Here is a 20477-nt window from a genome sequence, read left to right as displayed (position 1 = left end):
CCTCTCCTTGCCACACTCAAACGGGGAGGTTGATCGGCTGTTCAGCCAAATGAGTGTGGTCAAGTCAATGTTATAAGAAATAGAATGTCATTGCACACTGTCAACTCCATACTCCTGGTGCGGTATGGACTGAAGCTGGCTGGTGATACCTGTTACCAGCATAAACTACCAAGTGAAGTTCTGCAGCAGTTTGGCACCACAGCAGCATACAGCTTTAAGGCCACTCCATCCTCTACTGCTGGTTCCAGCTCCGTGACAATGAAGATGAAGAGGATTTCCTTGCCAACCTATGATTCATCATATTTACAGTACGTATGCAAGGAGTGGACTTTCTGGAACTGGCGGAGACACACAGCTGATGGTGGCAGTGTGTACTGCAGTGTGTGTGAAAACAGTGGCAATATCTGGAGGAAACCATTGAGCAGCTAGCCAGCCAAGCAGCACAACAACCTGGAGAGGTTGTGTTTCAAAATAAAAATGTGATCATATAAAATGTGTTGTGTTTATATTACTTTTACAAATAAAAATATATGGTAATAAACAAAGAAATCTTTACTAACAAATGTCAATCATATTTTTTGCCGAGATGACCAGTCAATTTCAGTAACTTTGTTGCGTATTCTACGTAATGACACAGTTTTACGTTATTACGTAATGACATCATCACGCAATGACATCACAACGTAATTGAGCAACTTTTAGCCACAAACTGACCTGCCTCTAGCGATTTCCCCTGAAATTTTGTTGGCAGCACTGCACGCATGCTGGTGATAAGCGAGTTTTAGTTATGGACGAGTTTAGTAAGTATCGTTCGCCGCTGGTGTCTCGATATGCCAGCAAGGAAATGGCCTACAACTTCAGTGACAGGAAGAAATTCACAACGTGGAGAAAACTGTGGATCTACCTGGCCAAAGCGGAAAAGGTGTTAGGTATTTTATAGTAACTTAGCTAGCCATCATGGATGAACATGTAACTGTTATGCAGGCCCTCGTCTGTATTTCAGTAACTAACATTAGCTAGCTATTGTTTTCCAAATATATTTTGCAAGTCTATTGTAAAAGTTGCGACCTTGAGAGACTTCAAGTTCCCTGCTCTAAATATGGGGACCTTACAGTAAATGAACAGGTTCAGAATGTTTGCCTTCCCAAGAGAGAAGATGCGAACCATAGTAGGCAACAGCTAAACAAGCTAGTTTTGCTAGTAGGATGCAGTGTCTTGTGATAGTCATTGCATAGTTGTGTACTGTTGGGGGTAGTCGAGGTCCAGGATTGGTTAACACTGGACTAGTGTAACTTACTTTACCAACTTTAAATCAACCCTGTAGTAGTCCTTCAGATTTAACGTTATCCCCTTCAATGAATCTAGCCTCTAACTTAATGTCTGGGTTACATATATTTTTCAGCCTCGTGACCACACTGCAAATTCCAATATTCCACTGCTGTTGGGCTAAACTATTTGGAAACTGGATATATGTCTAGCTAGTCCACATGATGAGTAAAAGTGCAGACTTTGAAACCTAAATAAGTGTTGCAAAGCAAAAACCTTTAAGAGAAAAACACTAGGCAATTTTTTTTATCTAACCTTTTTCTACTTGGCAAGTCAATTAAATACAAATTCTTATTTACAATGACGGCCAAACCCGGAGGCCAATTGTGCTCCACCCTATAGGACTCCCAGTCACGGCCTGGATGTGAGCAATTTTTTTTTGATTAGCTTAAAGACAAAAATGACTTCCACAACCCTTCTAATTTACAGGGGCGCTGTGTGTGTGTAATTAACCTTACTATCAGACCCTCTTTCAAATGCATCAGCTCATCTGTTCTGTTAGTGGAGGGGAAATGGACTACACAAAGGTAAGGATATAGGCAGGGATAGCCAGAAATGACAAAATACAGATACATTGATCGTTATATTTTGTATCAAAATAAACTACAAAATATGTGTGCAAATAAACACTACATGGCCAAAAGTATGTGGATACTCCTTCTGATTAGTGGATTCGCTATTTCAGCCACACACGTTTCTGACAGGTGTATAAAATCGAGCACACAGGCCGGCAATCTCCATAGACAAACATTGGCAGTAGACTGGCCCATACTGTAGAGTTCATGGACTTTCAACTTCATAGGATGCCACCTTTCCAACCAGTCGGTTTGTAAAATTTCTGCCCTGGTCAAGTGTTTTTGGTTACTATATAATTCTGTATGTGTTATTGCATCATTTTGATGTCTTCACTCTTATTCTACAGTGTAGAAAATACTAAAAGTTAAGAAAAACCCTTGAATGAGTAGGTGTCAACTTTTTGACTGGTATTGTACATTTATATGTAATTCATTTAGCAGATGCTTTTATCACACCATAGTGCTATCAGACTTCTGATTCCAATGTAGGGTGAAAGGGGAGCCACAAAATGTGAACCACTATACAAAATTATATAGTAAAATATTTTGCTTTTTGAAAATACAAAGTACATTGGAGTTTAGTTCAGCCCAGTGTAATTCAAAATACTCTAATTAAAATGTGTTTTTAATACATAACATAAATTAGGCAGGTAGCCTGGTGACCCAATTGGCTTACTTTTTATTACATAGGAGCCTACAATGTGCAACTACTACAAGCTGCAATGTTGCAACGATGTTTCGGCTTAATAAAATCCAGGGAACACTTGATAAAGTAGCTAGCGCTTACTCTGGGATATGCATCCAGTGTATCAGCTACAATGACAGGCTGCAGTGCTTTCCCTACACCCCTAGAGTACCATCTCTAACTGTCTCTGCTTCTCTTTCCCCCTCTGCCGCTGACCTCCAGGATCTTTGTCTGCTCCTTCTAACTCTCTCTCCTCTTCTTATCCTCCCTTCTCCAGGCTCTTGGCCTGCTCGTCACCGACGCCCAGGTGACCGAGATGGAAAGCCACGCTGAGGACATCGACTTTGCCATGGCGGTGGAGGAGGAGAGCAAGCTGAGGCACGATGTCATGGCCCACGTCCACACTTTCGCCCACTGCTGCCCCACCGCTGCTCCCATCATCCACCTGGGCGCCACTTCCTGTTACGTGGGAGACAACACGGTAAGAGAAGCCTGACAACCACGTTATTTTAGGATGAGTGTGCTTAATGGTCATGTTTGTTTCTCATGGGTGTATATATGCGACTAAGATTTTTATTCATATTGACTGATATACCTGCTTTTTTTTTTCTCCCAGGATTTGATCCTGCTTCGTGACGGTTTTGACATTCTCCTGCCGAAGGTAAATTAGTTGTTTTAGACCAGGAAGGATTAATACTACTACCCCCAGGGAAGCACTATATACTGATAGTATAGTGTAAAGTTATGTGCAACTTTGTTGAAAATGTCTGCGAAAGTCGAACAAGTATGATCCTATAGATCCTCATCACTTCCGTAAACTAAAAACAGTATTCTGTCTCTATAGTTGGCCAGAGTGATCGACAGACTGTCAAACTTTGCTGAAAAATACGCTGGTCTCCCCACCCTGGGTTTCACACATTACCAGTAAGTATGAACACCCCAGGAGGTTCGAACGTCTTTATTAGTCCATGAGCATGTGTGACAGGTTAAAGGAAATATTCATAGCCTGTTATACATTAAAAAGTATTAGTAAGTTTATAGTAAGTGAGGATCGTAAAACATCTAAGGTTAAAAAGATGCATTCAGTATTAGTTGATAGAGATGAATAACATTCATATAATTGTGTTAACGTTAAAATCTGTCAAAGGGTAAGAATTGAGAGTAATGTGTAAACGTTATATTGATTACTTTATTTTGTGGTGCCTAAAAGTGTTAATCTGTGATCTACGAAATGCTCTTAATCTATGAGCCGGAGATCGATTGCTCTGGTCTCCACCCATATTCCTGGGGAAATCGCGGTCTTTTCTCATATCCCTAAACGTTGAATTGAGAATACAACACCGTATCACGCTCGTGATTATTTCTCCCCTGTTTTCAGGTACTTTATTGATGATAAAAATAGTAATTTAAATGTTATAACTCACTAACATGTCAAGAGTGTTTAAGGTGTGTCTTAGTAACGTCTTGAGGAAGTTAGAGTTAAGTTTGAAGAGAGTAATATTAGCCCTGCTCATTTGAAGTGAAGAATAGCATCGTATTGAGAGTAGCTGCCATTTTATGTCGATTGTGAATGAACATGTACGTTGTTAATAAGATATTTTGCTGTGTTAGTTGTATAATGGGTTTTCTGTTGTTTTGTAATGTGTTACTTTTGTGAAATGATATCACTAAACGTTGAATTGAGAATACAACACCGTATCACGCTCGTGATTATTTCTCCCCTGTTTTCAGGGGCATAACATTTTTGGAGGCTCCAATGAGATTCGAACTCAGGATCTCCTGTATAAAAGCTCTCACCTTGTTTCTTTTGAGGCTTGGGAAAGCTGTTTTTACTGTACTGTATCGTTTAGTCTTTTCGGTCATTGTCAGGATGTGCTCGATAACATTGAAACCTATGATGGGATGATCTAAGGTTGACTGCAGCAAATGGGACTGAAATGCCATACCTGGGATGGATTGAAACAACTTTTCGGCTAGCCTCTGAAACTGACCAAACAAAGGAACTGATCATCCCGGTGCTGGTAATGAAAGGATGTCACCTATCACATCCCATCATAGGTTTCAATGTTATCGAGCACATCCTGACAATGACCGAAAAGACTAAACGATACAGTACAGTAAAAACAGCTTTCCCAAGCCTCAAAAGAAACAAGGTGAGAGCTTTTATACAGGCTGTTAGCGCAGAACAGACAGATGAATACGCAGTGAAAACCAATAAAGAGAAGGTTGCTGTACCAAAACACAGTAGCATTCAGATTGAGTGCCGTGTAGCTTCCCAGCCTTTCAAAGATGACATGACAATGCTTTTCCAGCCAGACCTAAACCCGCAGTGGCCAGACGACCTTGAGTTCTTTGACACACTAGTCAGAGTCAGGAAAGGTGTTTTTCCAGTTATCCTGCTTGATGTCTCTAACCCCACTGACCACGACATTGCCCTGCTAGGACGCACAATAATCGGTACAGTACAAACCATTATGACTGTGTTACCTGCCCAAGTCTTTGAAAAAACTGTCACCCCAGCCACAGTGAATCACACCAGCGTTCGAACCCCATGTACTGCTACTGAACAGTGGGATCCACCAGTAGATTTAACTCACCTAACCGAAGAACAGAGAGAGGTTGTTAGGCAAATGCTTAGAGAAGAGTGTCACTCCTTCTCCAGATCAGACAATGACATTGGCTGCATTGAACGATTGAAAATGACTATTTCTCTAAAGGACTCTGAACCAGTAAAGCGCACATACATGTCAGTGCCCAGGCCACTGTATCAGGAGATGAAGGGTTACATTTATGACCTCATAGTCCAGGGCTGGGTTAGGAAGTCAAACTCTTCATATTCTTCACCTGTCATGTGCGTTCGTAAGAAGGACGGGACCCTCCGGTTGTGTATAGATTACAGAGACCTGAACAGAAAGACACATCCCGACCGCCAGACCATCCCTCGGGTCCAAGACATCATGGACAGTTTAGGTGGTAATTCCTGGTTCTCCCTCTTAGATCAGGGGAAAGCGTATCACCAGGGGTTCATCTCTGAAGAGAGCAGACCACTGACCGCATTTGTGACACCGTGGGGACTCTATGAGTGGATACGTATGCCATTCGGCCTCATGAACGCTCCTGCAGCTTTTCAGCGGTGTATGGAGGAGTGTTTGGAAGGGCTCCGGGATAACATCTGCATTCCTTATCTGGACGACACGCTAGTTTTCAGTAAAACATTCGACAGCCATGTGAATGATGTGCGAAAAGTTTTGCAGCGTCTCAGAGAGTATGGCATTAAACTCAAACCAAGTAAGTGTGATCTCTTTAAACCCCAGGTCCGTTATTTGGGCAGAATAGTGTCTGCAGAGGGCAGCCGAGTTGACCCAGCTGATTTTGAAGCAGTAAGAGCATTGAAAGAAATCAGACCAGAGACTGTGGGCCAGCTCAGAAAAATGCTTCGTTTACTCACTTACTACAGACAGTACATCAAAGACTTTTCTAGGAGTGCCAGCTGCCTATATGACCTCCTGAAAGCAGATTCAGAGAAATTACCTGACCACCCACGGAAAACAAAAACAAAGAAAGTAAGTCATGTGGTGCCTTCAAACAAGCCAATCCTGTGGACTGACCAGCATCAACAGGCACTTGAACAGCTGATTGAGTGTTTGCTTCACCCACCAGTTTTAGGTTTCCCTGATTTCACTCAGCCATTTGTTGTACACACTGATGCGTCACACCAAGGCTTGGGAGCAGTTCTTTATCAAAAGCAAGAGGGGAAGCTTAGGGTCATTGCTTATGGCTCTCGAACCTTAACAGCAGCTGAGAAGAACTATCACTACCACTCAAGCAAGCTAGAATTTCTAGCTCTAAAATGGGCGATCACTGATAAGTTCCATGACTATTTGTACTATGCTCCGACCTTCACTGTATACAGCGATAACAACCCGCTCTGCTACATTCTGTCTACTGCAAAACTGAACGCAACCACTTCCAGGTGGGTTGCAGACTTGGCTGATTTCCACTTTACAATAAAGTACAGGCCAGGCAGAGAGAACAGTGATGCAGATGCTTTGTCAAGGATGCCACTGGATGTAGAGTCACTGATGAGAGAGTGTTCTGAGGAGCTTCCACCAGACACCATCGCCGCCACGATACAAGCAGTTGAGGTACAGAAAGAGGCTGTTGTACCTTGGTCATTTTCAGCTGCATCTATGTCAGTATTAGCTGAAGGTGAGACAACCACTGCAACAACCAGCTCGATCCCAAAAGATGGGATAAGAGAAGCACAAGAATCTGATCCGATCATCCGTCCTGTGCTCAATTTCAAACTGTCTGGTTCCAAACCGCCAGTTAAAGAGCAAAAGAAATTCAGTCCAAAGACAAAATGCCTATTCAGAGAATGGGACAAATTGACAGTAGACAGTGATGGCATTCTGTACAGAATCACTACAGCCTGCAAGCAGTTAGTTCTACCAGAGCAGTACAAAGGTAAAGTGATGGAAGAGTTGCACAATAACATGGGACACCAAGGTACTGACCGCACTGTTTCACTAGTACGTGACCGCTTCTTCTGGCCATATATGCAATCTGACATCGAGCACTATGTGACTAAAACCTGTAGCTGTGTCAAGCAGAAAAAGCCAGCCCATGAAACAAGAGCTCCTCTGACAAACATTGTGACAACACAGCCATTTGAACTGGTATGTATAGACTTCCTTCATCTCGACAGATGCAAAGGGGGATATGAGTACATCCTCGTGATTGTTGATCATTTTACACGTTTCACTCAAGCCTACGCCACCACATCAAAGTCAGGTAAAACTGCTGCAAATCTCATCTTCAATGACTTTGCCCTGAAGTTTGGGTTCCCGTCCCGCATCCACCATGACCAAGGGGGAGAATTTGAAAATCAGTTGTTCCATCAGTTAAAGAAACTCAGTGGCATGGCGGGGTCCAGAACAACACCCTATCACCCGATGGGAAACGGTCAAGCAGAACGCATGAACAGAACATTGTTGCAAATGTTAAAGACACTAACTGAGACACAAAAGTCAAATTGGAAGGAGTCTCTGAACAAACTGGTTTATGCCTATAACTGCACCCGGTGCGAAGTGACTGGCTATTCACCATTTTATCTTCTGTTTGGGAGATCACCCAGGCTTCCAGTTGATATGCTCTTTGGATTGTGCACAGAGGCAGGTTCCAGTAACCAGCGAGACTACGTGGAGAACTGGAAACGAGGGATGGAAGAAGCATACGCCATTGCAAATGAAAATGCTCAGAAAGCCGCTGAAAGAAGTAAGAAGTACTATGACACTAAAGTTAGGAGTTCAGTGCTACAGCCTGGCGAGCGAGTTCTGATTAAAAACCTGACACCAAGAGGAGGACCAGAAACTCCGTAACTATTGGGAGGATACAATTCACACAGTGGTGAGACAAATGGGTTCAGACCTGCCGATTTATGAATTGAGACCAGAAAGGGGTAGGGGACGCTCCAGGGTCCTGCACAGAAACCTGCTCATGTCCTGTGACCACTTACCTTTTGAGACACAACCAGAAATGACCAAAGTGGACAAAAGTCAGAAAACGAGGAGACACCAGCCTGCATCACAGCCTCTAGATTCTGATGAAGACAGCGGGGATGAATATGACCTTCATCATGAGCCGCTACAGGTTCCCACATCTCCTACAGTACCTGAGGAGAGGAATGCTGAACCAGCGAGAGAGTGGGAACACAAGCCCCCAACAGTGAGACAGACAGTTGCAGTGCCAGTCCCTGATACGCTACCAGCACAGCCTCTTGTTGAAAAGCGGCTGGAGGAGACAACAACAGTTAAAGACCTGCCTGCTGAGGAGATGAACTTGCCTGCTGAAAATTTGCCTGATGATCGTCCACCAAGTGCCTTTCCTTCATTAACTGATGCTGCTGAACCTGAGGAACCAGCCTACCAGCTGCCACAAAGAGAGAGACACCCTCCAAGACGTATCACCTATGATCAGCTTGGTATCCCTTCCTGCTACAGTATACAGCCACAGCCACAGTTGTTCCCTGTCTACTCTGCACCAGGACTGGTTCCATGGCTGCCATCACTACAGCAATATTACTTTCAGCCACCTTACATGTATGGGCTTCAGCAAACATGAGGCTACAGAGTTGACATGTTTGACCATGGACTACTGTCTGATTTCAGACTGTCAAAAGAGACAATTTGCAGACTATGCATATAGATCATTAAAATTGATGGACTGTTGATCAATAGTATGAGAAAAGACTGCTTATGTTATATAGCTGGTCAACAGATATGGACTGTGAATATAACTTGTTAGTTATATTTGAACTGTGACCCTTGACCTCTGCTCAAGTACTACCTTACAGAAGAGGATTTTCTAGGTCCAGTGCATACGGACTGTTGAAGACAATGTTGGTAATGTTGGGACAACATTTATTTTGTCGGGGAGAGTGTGACAGGTTAAAGGAAATATTCATAGCCTGTTATACATTAAAAAGTATTAGTAAGTTTATAGTAAGTGAGGATCGTAAAACATCTAAGGTTAAAAAGATGCATTCAGTATTAGTTGATAGAGATGAATAACATTCATATAATTGTGTTAACGTTAAAATCTGTCAAAGGGTAAGAATTGAGAGTAATGTGTAAACGTTATATTGATTACTTTATTTTGTGGTGCCTAAAAGTGTTAATCTGTGATCTACGAAATGCTCTTAATCTATGAGCCGGAGATCGATTGCTCTGGTCTCCACCCATATTCCTGGGGAAATCGCGGTCTTTTCTCATATCCCTAAACGTTGAATTGAGAATACAACACCGTATCACGCTCGTGATTATTTCTCCCCTGTTTTCAGGGGCGTAACACATGACCCTCAAATTTGGGCTGTCGGGCTCACTTGGGCCGACGATGATGATTTTCAGTGATTTTCTTCAAGGTTTGTGTCTCTAGAGTTGGAAAATGTGTGATAGCAGTGCAGCAATGGTAGCGTTCTCTGTGTTATCACTCTTGATTTCATCCCTCCATCTTATTTATTTTCCCCATAGGGATTTTACCCTATGACAAGCAATGTCAGTTTTGAACAATGTATTGTTCACGTATAGCCTTTAATCCTATATCATTGGAAAGCTTAGCTTCACAGCTATCCACCAGACATATTTTTGGAATGTTCAGGTCAACCTGAACCTTTGACCCCTAGGGTACGTACATATAATATTTTATCTGTGTAAATCACTTAAAGGATACACTGATGCATTTTAATCTTTGTTTGACAAGTGGTTCTGAAAGAAAGTTGAAGTTACCTTTTTTAAAATGATATATAATATAACCAACTTTTGAAAGCAGCAGCTATAACAATTTTTTAATTTTTTAAATAGCCCATATTGTGCCATTGACATTAGAATGTTGGAAGCTTAGCCACATAATTCCATGTAGTGGGGCAGATATGTTTTTGGATTGTAACTTTGATGGAGGTACCACATTTCACACACACTGCTAGAACAGGCCCTTTAAAAAATATTTGTAGATACAGGGCCATCACAGGATTTGCGTATTAACTCCACAGAAACCTTTTTCCTATATGGCCGCCAAGCAACTCAATAGGGTCTTATTGTATCAACTTCACACGATCATACCTGTATGACTAACTGTAGCGTGCCCAATAATATCATAACATGCTCATAGTCATGTAGAATACACAACCAAATGAGCCGGTTGTGCAGATATAAAGATTATTCACAGAACTGTAAGAATGTGCCTAAAAATCTGTCTGAATTGCTTATTTCTGAAGACGTCATGATCAATAACTGCAATGTTTTCTCTTCAAACATGTCAAATGGATATGTACAAGTGAAGAGTCATGGATGTGAGCTGATTAACATTCTATACAATGAACCACTTGTCCAACAAAGATACAAATGTATCAGGGTGTCCTTTTAAAGCAATTTATACAGGTAATTATGATATGTACCCTAGTCAAAGGTCAAGGTTATGTTGACCTGAAAATAAAAAATGTTTTGACTGATTGGTATCTGTGAATCTAAGCTTTCCAGTGGTATATAATTAAAGGGTATACGTGAGCATATAACTTGTTGCATACTGACACATTTCTAACTCTAGTGACTATAGACTTTCAAGGTAATCACTATGAGACATCGTCAGCCCGACCAATCCCCCCCCCCCCTGGCTCATGGACTATATGTGCCATTGTGGATACAGGTGAAGTCTGAAGTTTACATACACTTAGGTTGGAGTCATTAACTCATTTTTCAACCAATCCACAAATTTCTTGTTAACAAACTATAGTTTTGGCAAGTCAATTAGGACATCTACATTGTGCATGACACAAGTAATTTTTCAAACAGTTGTTTACAGACAGATTATTTCACTTATAATTCACTGTATCACTATTCCAGTGGGTCAGAAGTTTACATACGCTAAGTTGACTGTGCCTTTTTAAACAGCTTGGAAAATTCCATAAAATTATGTCATGGCTTTAGAAGCATCTGATAGGCCAATTGAAATCATTTGAGTCAATTGGAGGTGTACCTGTGGATGTATTTCAAGGCCTACCTTCAAACTCAGTGCCTCCTTGCTTGACATCATGGGAAAATCAAAATAAATCAGCCAAGGCCTCAGGAAAAAAAAATGGTAGACCTCCACAAGTCTGGTTCATCCTTGGGAGCAACTTCCAAACGCCTGAAGGTACCACGTTCATCTGCACAAACAATAGTACGCAAGTGTAAACACCATGGGACCACGTAGCCGTCATACCTCTCAGGAAGGATATGCGTTCTTCTAGAGATGAAAGTGCAAATCAATCCCAGAACAACAGCAAAGGACCTTGTGAAGATGCAGGAAACAGGAGGAAACAGGTACAAAAGTATCTATATCCAGAGTAAAAGAACAGGGGTGGCAACATCATGTTTTGGAGGTGCTTTGCTGAAAGAGGGACTGGTGCACTTCACAAAATAGATGGCATCTTCAAGGAAAATTAAGGAAAATTACGTGGATATATTGAAGCAACATCTCAAGACCTCGGTCAGGAAGTTAAAAGCTTGGTTGCAAATGGGTCTTCCAAATGGACAATGACCCCAAGCATACTTGTGGCAAAATGGCTTAAGGACAAGAAAGTCAAGGTATTGGAGTGGCCATCACAAAGCTCTGATCTCAATCCTATAGAAAAGTTGTGGGTAGAACTGAAAAAGTGTGTGCAAGCAAGGAGGCCTACAAACCTGACTCAGGTACACCAGCTCTGTCAGGGGGAATGGGCCAAAATTCACCTAACGTATTGTGGGATGCTTGTGGAAGGCTACCCAAAACATTTGACCCAAGTTAAACAATTTAAAGGCAATGCTATCAAATTTGAATTGATTATATGTAAACTTCTGACCCACTGGGAATGTGACGAAAGAAATAAAATATTAAATAAATAATTCTCTCTACTATTTCTCTGACATTTCACATTAAAATAAAGTGGGGATCCTAACTGACCTAAGACAGGGAATTTTTACTAGGATTACATTTGAGGAATTGTGAAACTGAGTTTAAACTTCCGACTTCAACTGTATATCCCATTTGTCTATGAACACTCATGTTCCTGTTGGCAGTTGATGTTATTCTTCAATAACACAAACCGCAAAGCAAATCAGGGGGAGAAAAATGTATTAATTTGAAAAGGAGAAATCATAGCTGTTATGCTGGGTGGTAATGTTCATTCCCCCTGTCCTCAACTTTTCTCCACAGAACAAAGGAACACAATGCCATTTATACCCCCCCTCCCCACCCTAGCCTGGGGTTGACCAATCAGAAGTTCTTGCAGTACAACTGGGCCAATGGCCAAATAACAAGTATCCTGCTCCAGTCTCAATGTACAGATCAATGAAAACGTGGCACACGTAGCTCCTGAGTCTGACATTTCCAAAGATTCTGAACAGCTGTTGAACTGAAGACCAATTATTTCCATTGACAATTCCCTATTGACCATTGGTACTCTATTTACTTTTTAGTTCTCCTGTCCTCTCATCCTCTACGTTGTGTATCTTCAAAATATTCTTATATTCCTCTAGGATTAAAGCGATGTATTGTGCACTTTAATCTCTGGCCTATTTCTGTCATCTTTCTGTTTTTATTTGAATCTTTTTATTATTTTTTTCATTTTATTTGAACTTTTCTTCTAACCTTTCTGTATTTTTTTTCTTCTCCACCTCTCTCTCGCTCTACCAGGCCGGCCCAGTTGACCACAGTGGGTAAGAGAGCATGTCTGTGGCTCCAGGACTTGGCCATGGACATGCGGAACCTTCAGCGTGCCCGCGAAGACCTGCGTTTCCGGGGGGTGAAGGGTACTACGGGCACCCAGGCCAGCTTTCTGCAGCTCTTCCAGGGGGACCATGATAAGGTGGAGGATCTGGACAGAATGGTCACAGAGATGGCAGGCTTCAAAAAGTGAGTTTAATTTATACTTTTGTCAACAGTCTCTTGAGTTTCCTATCTACCACAAGTTTTGTAATTTGAGGCTAGTAAAAACAGATCCCTCAACTTTTTTTATTTTTAGGTTTATGTTCTCTAATCCTGTTCATTTTTCCTCCCAGGGCCTACATGGTGACCGGACAGACGTACAGTCGTAAGGTGGACATTGACTCCCTCTCTCACCTGGCCAGCATGGGAGCCACCATCCACAAGGTCGAGATGAGATTTTACTTTAGTGGAAATGTTTGTCATCCTTACAGCCCTAAGTCACAAGTCTATATACGGAGAAACAATGCCTCCTGGTGGTCTTTAACAGTAGTTGAATGACCCACAGGTAATAAATTATACTCTCCTCCTCAGATCTGCACTGACATCCGCCTGCTGGCTAACCTTAAAGAGATTGAGGAGCCTTTTGAGAAGGAGCAGATCGGTGAGTTATAAGAAGGAAATTGATCAACTTCCTACCCAGGTATAGGGGAATCTAATCCCGAAATTAGGGTGACTCTCGATTCCTCTCTCCTTGCATCTTTCTCAAAGCGGATTGGAGCAAAAGATCAGAAGATCCTCTACCTCTGATCTTCTGCTCCAATGTGCTTTGACAAGGAGCTGTAGAGGAAGGATGTGAGGAATCAATAATATACAATTGAGTTTCGGCCCTAGATTTCACTTTGATTAAGGCACCAACCAGTAAATCATCCTGATGACTCAGAGTAAACAGCTAGTTTAAGTTATTTCCTAAATGCCAACCCATTGTTACTTGTCTGGGTCCCACTGACAAGTCTCTCCCCCACCAGGCTCCAGTGCCATGGCCTACAAGAGGAACCCAATGCGTTGTGAGCGTTGCTGTAGTCTGGCCCGCCACCTGATAGCGCTGCTTGCTGATCCCCTCCAGACCGCCTCTGTCCAGTGGCTGGAAAGAACACTAGATGACAGTGCCAACAGGAGAATCTCCCTTCCGGAGTCTTTCCTTACTGCTGACATCATCCTCAGCACCCTGCAGAACATCACTGAAGGTCTGGTGGTCTACCCCAAGGTAGAGTCATTGAGTTTTTTTTAGATAATTAGATGTAGTAAGCTTCTCCAGACAGAAATTGAAGATAAAAACACAATAAACCGGGATGTTTTTTTTTTTTTACCATTGTCCTCAAGGTATTATCACCAGCGTTTTAAACCTTGTCATTTCATGAGTCCACAACTGCATATCTGCACACAGAGGAACAACATTCAACTCACACTGTCTTGCAGGTCATCAGACTGTTAAACAGCCATCACTAACACAGAGGCTGCTGCCTTCATACAGACATGGGCTACTTTAATAAATTGATCACTAGTCACTTTAATAATGCCACTTTAATAATGTTTACATATATTGCATTACTCATCTCATATGTATATACTGTATTTTATACTATCTATTGCATCTTGTTTATGCCGCTCTGTTATTGCTCATCCATATATTTGTATATTCTTATTCCATGCCTTTACTTAGATTGTGTATTAGGTAGTTATTGGGGAATTGTTAGATATTGCTGCACTGTCAGCACTATAAGCACAAGCTTTTCGCTACACTCACATTAACATTTGCTAACCGTGTTTATGTGACCAATAAAATGTGATTTGATGTTATGTAGGGGTGTAACGGTACACATTCATATCCGTACCATTCGGTACGGGGACCTCTGGTCAGCACTTTGAGTGAATATAGCACACACACACAGTTGAAGTCAGAAGTTTACATGCACTAAGTTGACTGTGCCTTTAAACAGCTTGGAAAATTCCAGAAAATAATGTCATGGCTTTAGAAGCTTCTGATAGGCCAATTGACATATGAGTCAATTGGAGGTGTACCTGTGGCTGTATTTCAAGGCCTACCATCAAACTCTGTTCCTCTTTTGCTTGACATCATGGGAAAATCAAAAGGAAATCAGCCAAGAAAAATGTGTAAACCTCCACAAGTCTGGTTCATCCTTGGGAACCATTTCCAAATGCCTGAAGGTACCACGTTCATCTGTACAAACAATATGACGCAAGTATAAACACCATGGGACCACGCAGCTGTCATACCGCTCAGGAAGGAGACGTACTTTGGTGCAAAAAGTGCAAATCAGTCCCAGAACAACAGCGCAGGATCTTGTGAAGATGCTGGAGGAAACTGGTACAGAAGTATCTATATCCACAGTAAAACGTGTCCTATATCGACATAACCTGAAAGGCCGCTCAGCAAGGAAGAAGCCACTGCTCCATAACCGCCATAAAAAATCCAGACTATGGTTTGCAACTGCACATGGGGACAAAGATTGTACTTTTTGGAGGAATGTCCTCTGGTCTGATGAAACAAAAAAATAACCCTTTGGCGATAATGACCATCATTATGTTTGGAGGAAAAAGGTGGAGGCTTGCAAGCCAATGAACACCATCCCAACCGTGAAGCATGGGGGTGGCAGTATCATGTTGTGGGTGTGCTTTGCTGCAGGAGGGACTGGTGCACTTCACAAAATAGATGGCATCATGAGGGGGGAAAATTGTGTGGATATATTGAAGCAACATCTCAAGACATCAGGAAGTTAAAGTTTGGTTGCAAATGGGTCTTCCAAATGGACAATGACCACAAGCATACTTCCAAAGTTGTGGAAGGTATTGGAGTGACCATCACAAAGCCCTGACCTCAATCCTATAGAAAATTTGTGGGCAGAAGTGAAAAAGCGTGTGTGTGAGCCAGGAGACCTACAAACCTGGGTACACCAGCTCTGTCAGGAGGAATGAGCCAAAATTCACCCCATTTATTGTGGGATGCTTGTGGAAGGCTACCTGAAATCTTTGACCCAAGTTAAACAATTTAAAGGCAATACACTTAATTGGTATTTGGTAGCATGTAAACTTCTGACCCACTGGGAATGTGAAAGAAATAAAAGCTGAAGTAAATCATTCTCTACTATTTTTCTGACTTCACAATAAAGTGGTGATCCTAACTGCCCTAAGACAGGGAATTTTTACTAGGATTAAATGTCAGGAATTGTGAAACTGATTTTATGTATTTGGCTAAGGTGTATGTAAACTTCCGACTTTAACTGTGTGTGTGTGTATATATCTATCTCAGAATGGGATGATCCTCCATTTGTTTAAATCTCCAGTTAGGGAACATTTTGGCTTCCTCGTAGAAGCAAAAATGTATTGAACTTATTAGAGCATTAATTTGCCCAAGATAAGACGTGAAAAAAATGCATTTTTTGCACATTTTGTTACGTTACAGCCTAAATCAATTTTAGAATAAATAAAAATCTACACACAATACTCCATAATGACAAAGCGAAAACACGTTACAAAATAAAACGCCTTATTTACACAAGTATTCAGACCCTTTGCTATGAGACTCGTAATTGAACTCTGGTGCATCATATTTCCATTCATCATCCTTGAGATGTTGCTTCAACTTGATTGGGGTCCATCTGTGGTAAATTCAATTGATTGGACATGATTTGGAAAGGCACACACCTGTCAATACAAGGTCCCATAGTTGACAGTGCATGTCAGAGAGAACCAAGCCATGAGTTTGAAGGAATTGTCCGTAGAGGTTTGAGACAGGATTGTGTCGAGGCACAGATCTGGGGAAGGGTACCAAAACATTTCTGCAGCACTGAAGGTCTCCAAGAACACAGTGGTCTCCATCATTCTTAAATTTAAGAAATGTGGAACCACCAATACTCTTCCTAGAGCTGGCTGCCTGGCCAAACTGAGAATTTGGGAGAGAAGGGCCTTGGTCATGAAGGTGACCAAGAACCCGATGGTCACTCTGACAGATCTCTAGAGTTCCTCTGTGGAGATGGGAGAACCTTCCAGAAGGACAACCATCTCTGCAGCACTCCAACAATCAGGTCTTTATGGTACAGTGGCCAGACGGAAGCAACTCCTCATTAAAAGGCACATGACAGCCCGCTTGGAGTTTGCCAAAGACACCTAAAGACTTTCAGACCGTGAGAAATAAGATTCTCTGGTCTGATGAAACCAAGATTGAACTTTTTGGCCAGAATGACAAATGTCACTTTTGGAGGAAACCTGGAACCATCCCTACGGTGAACCATGGTGGTGGCAGCATCATGCAGTTGGGATGTTTTTCAGCGGCAGGGACTGGGAGACTAGTCAGGATCGAGCAAAAGTAACGGAGCAAAGTACAGTGCGATCCTTGATGAAAGCCTGCTCCGGAGCTCAGACTGGGGCGAAGATTCACATTCCAACAGGGCAACGACCCTAAGCACACAGCCAAGACAACACAGGAGTGGCTTTGGGAGTCTCTGAATGTCCTTGAGGGGCCCAGCCAGAGCCTGAACTTAAACCTGATCGATCATCTCTGGAGAGACTCTCCCCATCCAACCTGACAGAGCTTGAGATGATCTGCAGAAAATAATGTGAGAAACTCCCCAAATACAGGTATGCCAAGCTTGTAGCGTCATACCCAAGAAGGCTTGAGGCTTTAATCGCTGCCAAAGGTGCTTCAACAAAGTACTGAGTAAAGTGTTTGAATACTTATATTAATTTAATATTTCATTTAAAAAATATACATAAATTAGCTTAGCTTTTTTGCTTTGTCATTATGGGGTATTGTGTGTAGATTGATGGGGGGGAAAATGTAATCAATTTTACAATAAGGCTGTAACCTAACAAAATGTGCAAATACTTTCCGAAGTCACTGTTTACCTGGCAGAATGATCTCATGATTATTTGCATCAATCCAGTGGTGATTTGATCAGCAAACTCTGCAATCATGTGTGCTACAGAAACACTGTTAACCAAGCAAGGCTCTTGCTGGTGTGCACCTAAATGAAAGGTTATCTTCACCCAAAAATGAAATGTATTTGTTTTTTTGCCAGACCTAAAATGTCTGGTGCATTGTTTTGTTTTTCTTTTAGTGTTTTTGACAGTGGAAATCAGAAACCTGGAAAAACAACATTTTCATTGGGCCCGACATTATATGGCTCATGATCTGTTCCTGGGTTAGTTTGACATATTTTGCCAAAACTAAAATTAACTACAGTAACTGTTGCCTTTTTAAAAATGTCCTGCTCTACCGAAACTGAACCGTGACCCCAAAACCGCAATACGTACCGAACCCTGGGTTTGGTGAACCGTTACACTCCTAATGTAATGTATCCCTTTCTCATCATCATTTTCATCTTTCCCCCTCGCTTTCTCTCATCCTCTCTCGCGCTCTCTCAGGTGATAGAGAGACACATCCGTCATGAGCTTCCCTTCATGGCTACAGAGAACATCATCATGGCTATGGTGAAGGCTGGAGGCAACAGACAGGTACACACCCTTCTAGCGAAGGAGATGTCTGCTGTATGAGTCAACCTTTTTTCTGTATCTGTAACCAACAGATGCTTATCTATATTCCCAGTCAAAACCTTTGAAATGGTTGCATGTTGCGTATTTATATTTTTTGTGTAATCACACAGTAACAGTTTCTCTTGCCTGTGTTCTTGCTCCAGGACTGCCATGAGAAGATCCGTGTGTTGTCCCAGCAGGCTGCAAACGTGGTGAAACAGGAGGGGGGGGACAATGACCTCTTGGCCAGGGTCCAGGCTGACCCCTACTTCGCCCCTATCCTGGGCCATCTTGACAACATCCTGGACCCCAAGACCTTCATCGGCCGCGCCCCCCAACAGGTACTATACAGAACACCCGTTATCTTTGTTTTTCACAACTTGGCCTCAGAGTATTGTAAAATCTTTAGTTTAACCTTTAGTTAAACAGAAAATAATCTCCAGCACACTTGGTACAGATTTCATGGTGGCAAAATATCCATTCAATCTGAGCATCAATATCACCAGTGTGCTCTTTGGTATTTAGTAGAGTATACAGATTTTCTCCATGCGCTTATAGTTGACGCACCCTAACTCATCATTCTGTCTCCCTCTCAGGTGGCGAGGTTTCTCTCTGAGGAGGTACGTCCTCTGCTGGAACCTTACAAGGCCGAGATTGACGTCAAATTTGAGCTGGAGCTCTAAAACAGGGGACACTGACCTAAAAAACGACTAACACTAACAATTCTGAAATTATTATATTATTTTGCAGGTCAGGAGTGGCCTTTTCACTAAAACACACTCTTACACACCAAAATAAACCGCATGACTGACTAATTGCATGCTGTATTGTAAGACAATAAAAGACTGAAATCAAAAGTCGGTGAGTTTGTAATGATGTAATGCTTAACTAGCAGGGTTACAACGTATACATACAGTTGAAGTCGGAAGTTTACATACACCTTAGCCAAATACATTCAACTCAGTTTTTCCACAATTACTGACATTTAATCCTAGTAAAAATTCCCTGTTTTAGGTCAGTTAGGATCACCACTTTATTTTAAGAATGTGACATGTCAGAATAACAGCAGAGAGAATGATTTATTTCAGCTTTTATTTCTTTCATCTCATTCCCAGGAGCTCAGAAGTGTACATACACTCAATTTGTATATGGTAGAATTGCCTTTAAATTGTTTAATTTGGGTAAAACGCTTCAGGTAGCCTTTCACAAGCTTCCCACAATAAGTTGGGTGAATTGTGGCCCTTTCCTCCTGACAGAGCTGGTGTAACTGAGTCAGGTTTGTAGGCCTCCTTGCTCGCACAAGCTTTTTCAGTTATGCCCACAAAATATCCTTTGGATTGAGGTCGGGGCTTTGTGATGGCCACTCCAATACCTTGACTTTCTTGTCCTTAAGCCATTTTGCCACAATTTTGGAAGTATGTTTGGGTCATTGTCCATTTGTAAGACCATTTGCGACCAAGCTTTAATTTCCTGACTGATATATCCACATTATTTTCCTCCTCATGATGCCATCTATTTTGTGAAGTGCACCAGTCCCTCCTGCAGCAAAGTACCCCCACAACATGATTCTGCCACCCCCATGCTTCACGGTTGGGATGGTGTTCTTTGTCTTGCAAGCATCCCCCTTTTTCCTCCAAACATAACGATGGATATTATGGCCAAACAGTTCTATTTTTGTTTCATCAGACCAGAGGACATTTCTCCAGAAAGTACGATCTTTGTCCCCATGTGCAGTTGCAAACCGTAGTTAGGCTTTTTTATGGGGGTTTTGGAGCAGTGGCTTCTTCCTTGCTGAGCGGCCTTTCAGGTTATGTCGATATAGGGCTCGTTTTACTGTGGAAATAGATACTTTTGTACCTGTTTCCTCCAGCATCTTGCAGGGTCCTTTGCTGCTGTTCTGGGATTACTTTTCACACCAAAGTACATTCATCTCTAGGAGACAGAACGCGTCTCCTTCCTGAGCGTTGGACGGCTGCATGGTCCCATGGTGTTCATACTTGCGTACTATTGTTTGTATAGATGAATGTGGTACCTTCAGGCGTTTGGAAATTGCTCCCAAGGATGAACCAGACTTGTGGAGGTCTACAATTTTTTCTTGGCTGATTTATTTTGATTTTCCC

The 20477-nt window shown here is 42.0% G+C and overlaps 1 protein-coding gene across 1 annotated transcript; it reads left to right on the top strand.

Moving 5' to 3' along the window:
- Positions 1-664: 664 nt before the first annotated feature.
- LOC110538015 (adenylosuccinate lyase) lies at positions 665-19214 on the top strand. Its single transcript, XM_021624540.2, has 11 exons — positions 665-922; positions 2864-3067; positions 3203-3247; positions 3431-3510; positions 12796-13014; positions 13161-13251; positions 13399-13468; positions 13833-14071; positions 18250-18339; positions 18522-18698; positions 18954-19214. Exons 1-11 carry the CDS (start codon positions 788-790, stop codon positions 19038-19040), a joined length of 1437 nt encoding a protein of 478 aa, XP_021480215.2. The 5' UTR covers positions 665-787; the 3' UTR covers positions 19041-19214.
- The last annotated feature ends 1263 nt before the right edge of the window (positions 19215-20477 follow it).

The sequence above is a fragment of the Oncorhynchus mykiss genome, chromosome 12 (genome assembly GCF_013265735.2).
Source record: "Oncorhynchus mykiss isolate Arlee chromosome 12, USDA_OmykA_1.1, whole genome shotgun sequence".
Lineage (NCBI taxonomy): Eukaryota > Metazoa > Chordata > Actinopteri > Salmoniformes > Salmonidae > Oncorhynchus > Oncorhynchus mykiss.
This window is presented reverse-complemented; position numbering and strand designations above follow the sequence as displayed.